This window comes from Borostomias antarcticus (assembly GCF_949987555.1).
Source record: "Borostomias antarcticus genome assembly, chromosome: 22".
Lineage (NCBI taxonomy): Eukaryota > Metazoa > Chordata > Actinopteri > Stomiiformes > Stomiidae > Borostomias > Borostomias antarcticus.
The window spans coordinates 19,044,970-19,050,541 of NC_140255.1; the positions used below are offsets into that span (position 1 = coordinate 19,044,970).

Consider the following 5,572-nt stretch of genomic DNA (forward strand, 5'->3'; position numbering starts at 1 on the left):
TCACCTGTTCCTCGGCTCCTCCCTTTCTCCACACTTCTTTTTCTCGGTTCATTTCATTCTCCACAGTCCTCCTCCTCTCCTCCTCCTCTCCTCCTCCTCTCCTCTCTGTCCGATCCTCCCGCTCTCTGTGTTCTGCTCCCGGCTGCTGAGCTCCAGCTGCAACTTCCTTCCCTCTGTATTTACAAACACACACACACACACACACACACACACACACACACACACACACACACACACACACACACACACACACACACCTCCTTCCCTCTCCGTTTTTCAGAGAAAGGGGGGGGGGGGGAGGGGAGTTGATGGGAGACAGAATTTTTGTTTTGTGACTCATCTGTGTTCAGTGAGTGTACACCGTCACGCACAATCAGCTTTTATTTGTGATGATGGTACATATAAACATCCATCCACATTTAGTCATTCGCTGGAGAGAGAGACGGAGAGAGAGAGAGGGAGAGAGAGAGAGAGGGAGAGAGAGAGAGAGAGAGAGAGGGAGAGAGAGAGAGAGCACCCTGATGGGAAGGGAACACGCCTGCCTGATGTGTTCTTCTACAGCCCGGAGCAGAATCACACTCTCGCTGGGCATTTCCCAGCCTGCATCTGTGTTTTTGTTATACTGTGGTATTTTGGAACATCTGCCGTGTGGTTGTGCGTCTGTGCGTGTGTGTATGTGCATGTGTGGTTGTGCGGCTCTGTGTGTGTGTGTGTGTGTGTGTATTGCGTAGCTCTGGCAGAGTGAGGCGTGAAGCACTGCGAGTCTCTCTGGAGGGGGTTTTTAACGCGCAGAAAATGCCCCCCTAAACTGCTCTGAGTGAAAAATGGACATTAACCAACCAGTCATTTAGCTACTCTGAGAAAAAGCCTCTGGGTTGGATTGGAAGAGTGAGAGAGAGTGAAAGAGAGAGAGAGAGAGAGACAGAGAGAGAGAGAGAGAGAGAGAGAGAGAGAGTGAAAGAGAGAGAGAGACAGAGAGAGAGAGAGAGAGAGAGAGTGAAAGAGAGAGAGAGAGACAGAGAGAGAGAGAGAGACAGAGAGAGAGAGAGAGAGAGACAGAGAGAGAGAGAGAGAGAGAGAGAGTGAAAGAGAGACAGAGAGAGAGAGGGGGGAGAGAGAACCCTCTTAGGCAGGACTGTGGACGACCACAGCTATGAAAACACAAGTCTATTGTTGTTCTAGCAGCCTAAATGCTATATGTGAAAAGAAGCATTTTCAGACGGATGGGGGTCATGGTTCTCCTCACAACTGGCTGCCTTTTTCCCAAACTCATCTAACTGCAGTTTGTGTGAGGCTTCTTAAAACGAGATTGCCACACAGCACAAAGCCAAAACGGCCCCAGCCCAATGTCTCTTTAAATAAACCGATGGAGAGAATATATGGGTTTTCCTGGACATAATTGTCATAACGCCACACGACCACAGAGGCCACCGTCCTTTCTTGTTTGCGTGTTGCTGTTTACGTGTCCTGTCCGGCTCCAGCTGTGTGTGTGTTGTGGTGGAAAACGCTTCAGAGGGGGAAAGTTTTACAAGCATGACAACAAAGCTGTCAGTGAAAAGTCAGAAAAAGGACGGTACGAAATTATCGTCAATCACAGAATAAGTTACAATCCTGCAACGGTGTTGCTTCTCCCCCCAAAACACCCACCCTGCCCCATTCCTCCAGGGACCTTTCTCCCTCTCTTTTTCCCAGAAAGCCATAACAAAAACCTTAAAATAACTTTGGCTTTGGCTACAAGTACACACAGCAAAATGAGAGAAATTGAGTAAGACATTGTATTGTGACACTGTTGTATTATAGTGTTGCGTTGCGGTAGTGTGCTATTGCAATGGTCTTGCGTTGTGATAAGGATGGGATTGTTTGCATTGTGACCGGTACTGTAACAGTGGTGACAGAGAGAGAGAAGGTCATGATTGATCTCAGCCGCGTGACGGCCCACACAGGGAGACGACAGGACAGCGGGAGTCAAATGTCATCATCAGATATCACATCATATCTATCCGTCTCTGCTTGTATAGTCGTTCCTTTCTCAGCCTGATAGCATATGTGCCTGTATCTCCCACAGGGCTGACATCATCAGGACCAGAACAACAGGTTGGACTACCAGAGATAGAGATGGGGGGGGGGGGGGGGGGGGAAGAGGATATACTGTAACTAGAGAGAGAGTTAGTAGAGTAATCCTGTATATATATAAAGATATAACTGGAGAGATAGTTAGTAATCCTGTATATATATAAAGATATAACTAGAGAGAGAGTTAGTAGAGTAATCCTGTATATATATAAAGATATAACTGGAGAGATAGTTAGTAATCCTGTATATATATAAAGATATAACTGGAGGGAGAGTTAGTAGAGTAATCCTGTATATATATAAAGATATACCTGGAGGGAGAGTTAGTAGAGTAATCCTGTATATATATAAAGATATAACTGGAGGGAGAGTTAGTAGAGTAATCCTGTATATATATAAAGATATAACTGGAGGGAGAGTTAGTAGAGTAATCCTGTATATATATAAAGATATAACTGGAGAGAGAGAGTTAGTAGAGTAATCCTGTATATATATAAAGATATAACTGGAGAGAGAGTTAGTAGAGTAATCCTGTATATATATAAAGATATAACTGGAGAGAGAGAGTTAGTAGAGTAATCCTGTATATGTCCACCTTAAAAAAAAAACATAAGGGGTATGTATGGTGTTTTTTTTTTCAGACCAAATTTATTTTTATCTACAATCTTCATGAACATTCACAGGTATATAGGCGAAGCAATTCTGATCAGAGATCTGCCACCCAGGGGTCTTTAGTCCATTACTAGGCCGAGCAGTGCCAAATTTAATTATTTCCACCTGAAAAAAAACATAAGGGGTATGTATGTATGGCGTTTTTTTTTTTCAGACCAAATTTATTTTTATCTACAATCTTCATGAACATTCACAGGTATATAGGCCAATCAATTCTGGTCATAGATCTGCCACCCAGGGGTCTCTAGTCCATTCCTAGGCCAAGCAGTGAACAATTTAATTATGTCCACCTGAAAAAAAACATAAGAGGTATGTATGACGTTTTTTTTTTTAACCAAATGTATTTTTATCTACAATCTTCATGAACATTCACAGGTATATAGGCCAATCAATTCTGATCAGAGATCTGCCACTCAGGGGTCTCTAGTCCCTAGATCTGCCACCCAGGGTTCTGGCGTTTTTTTTTTCAGACCAAATTTCTTTTTTTTCTACAATCTTCATGAACCTTCACAGGTATGTAGTACAAGCAATTCTGATCAGAGATCTGCCACCCAGTGGTCTCTAGTCCATTACTAGGCTGAGCAGTGCCAAATTTAATTATTTCCACCTGAAAAAAAACATAAGGGGTATGGCGTTTTTTTTTTTTAACCAAATTTATTTTTTGTCTAAAATCTTCATGAACCTTCACAGGTATGTAGTACAAGCAATTCTGATCAGAGATCTGCCACCCAGGGGTCTCTAGTCCATTCCTAGGCCAAGCAGTGAACAATTTAATTATGTCCACCTGAAAAAAAAACATAAGGGTATGTATGGCGTTTTTTTTTCAGACCAAATGTATTTTTTGTCTACAATCTTCATGAACCTTCACAGGTATGTAGTACAAGCAATTCTGATCAGAGATCTGCCACCCAGGGGTCTCTAGTCCATTACTAGGCCGAGCAGTGCCAAATTTAATTATTTCCACCTGAAAAAAAACATAAGGGGTATGTATGTATGGCGTTTTTTTTTTCAGACCAAATGTATTTTTATCTACAATCTTCATGAACATTCACAGGTATATAGGCCAATCAATTCTGATCAGAGATCTGCCACCCAGGGGTCTCTAGTCCATTACTAGGCCGAGCAGTGATCAATTTTATTATTTCCACCTGAAAAAAAACATAAGGGGTATGTATGGCGTTTTTTTTTTTCAGACCAAATAAAGATATAACTAGAGAGAGAGTTAGTAGAGTAATCCTGTATATATATAAAGATATAACTGGAGGGAGAGTTAGTAGAGTAATCCTGTATATATATAAAGATATAACTGGAGAGAGAGTTAGTAGAGTAATCCTGTATATATATAAAGATATAACTGGAGGGAGAGTTAGTAGAGTAATCCTGTATATATATAAAGATATAACTGGAGGGAGAGAGTTAGTAGAGTAATCCTGTATATATATAAAGATATAACTGGAGAGAGAGAGTTAGTAGAGTAATCCTGTATATATATAAAGATATAACTGGAGGGAGAGAGTTAGTAGAGTAATCCTGTATATATATAAAGATATAACTGGAGAGAGAGTTAGTAGAGTAATCCTGTATATATATAAAGATATAACTGGAGGGAGAGTTAGTAGAGTAATCCTGTATATATATAAAGATATAACTGGAGGGAGAGTTAGTAGAGTAATCCTGTATATATATAAAGATATAACTGGAGGGAGAGTTAGTAGAGTAATCCTGTATATATATAAAGATATAACTGGAGGGAGAGTTAGTAGAGTAATCCTGTATATATATAAAGATATAACTGGAGGGAGAGTTAGTAGAGTAATCCTGTATATATATAAAGATATAACTGGAGGGAGAGTTAGTAGAGTAATCCGGTATATATATAAAGATATAACTGGAGGGAGAGTTAGTAGAGTAATCCTGTATATATATAAAGATATAACTGGAGGGAGAGTTAGTAGAGTAATCCGGTATATATATAAAGATATAGTAATCTGGTATGTGTCCTCGGAGCTCTGAGGACTTCCAACCAAAAGTTCAGTCAACGCTGTCATAGCATAGGACCAGCCGCGTGTCACTCAATGAGACGAGAACACATACATGTATGACACACTCATGAACTTTATTCACACATCATGAGAACACATATATGTATGATACACATATGACCATTACCCCAGGGAGAATAATGCCTCTCCGGGGGTAAAGACACAGTGTCTCTGTGGTAGAGAGGAGGGACCTTCCTGCAGCCTCACTACCCAGACTGGGGACTAGAGAGGAGAGGACGACCCCAAAACAGACGCCGCTAGAAACACACACAGACAATCGTGCGCACAGTCGCATGCTGTCGGGCGGTCAGGTGGTTTCCTGTTCCAGGTCTGAGCTGGTTTCCTGTTCCAGGTCTGAGCTGGTTTCCTGTTCCAGGTCAGGTGGTTTCCTGTTCCAGGTCTGAGCTGGTTTCCTGTTCCAGGTCAGGTGGTTTCCTGTTCCAGGTCTGAGCTGGTTTCCTGTTCCAGGTCAGGTGGTTTCCTGCTCCAGGTCTGAGCTGGTTTCCTGCTCCAGGTCTGAGCTGGTTTCCTGTTCCAGGTCAGGTGGTTTCCTGTTCCAGGTCAGGTGGTTTCCTGTTCCAGGTCAGGTGGTTTCCTGTTCCAGGTCAGGTGGTTTCCTGCTCCAGGTCAGGTGGTTTCCTGTTCCAGGTCAGGTGGTTTCCTGCTCCAGGTCAGGTGGTTTCCTGCTCCAGGTCTGAGCTGGTGACTGACAGTCGCAGGGAGCTAAGCCCCGTCTCACTCAGGCACCAAGGACTGCCGCCATGCACCAAGGGGCTGATGGGTAG

The 5,572-nt window shown here is 42.6% G+C and overlaps 1 protein-coding gene across 1 annotated transcript in view; it reads right to left on the minus strand.

Annotated features, from left to right (window-relative positions):
* Positions 1–5,458: 5,458 nt before the first annotated feature.
* Positions 5,459–5,572, minus strand: part of LOC311323874 (cilia- and flagella-associated protein 337) — a gene marked incomplete at both ends in the record, with an annotated part of 21,965 nt that continues 21,851 nt past the window's right edge. The window contains one exon of the mRNA XM_084456174.1: positions 5,459–5,572. This exon is cut by the window's right edge and continues 30 nt beyond it. Coding sequence (XP_084312300.1) covers positions 5,459–5,572 — 114 coding nt within the window.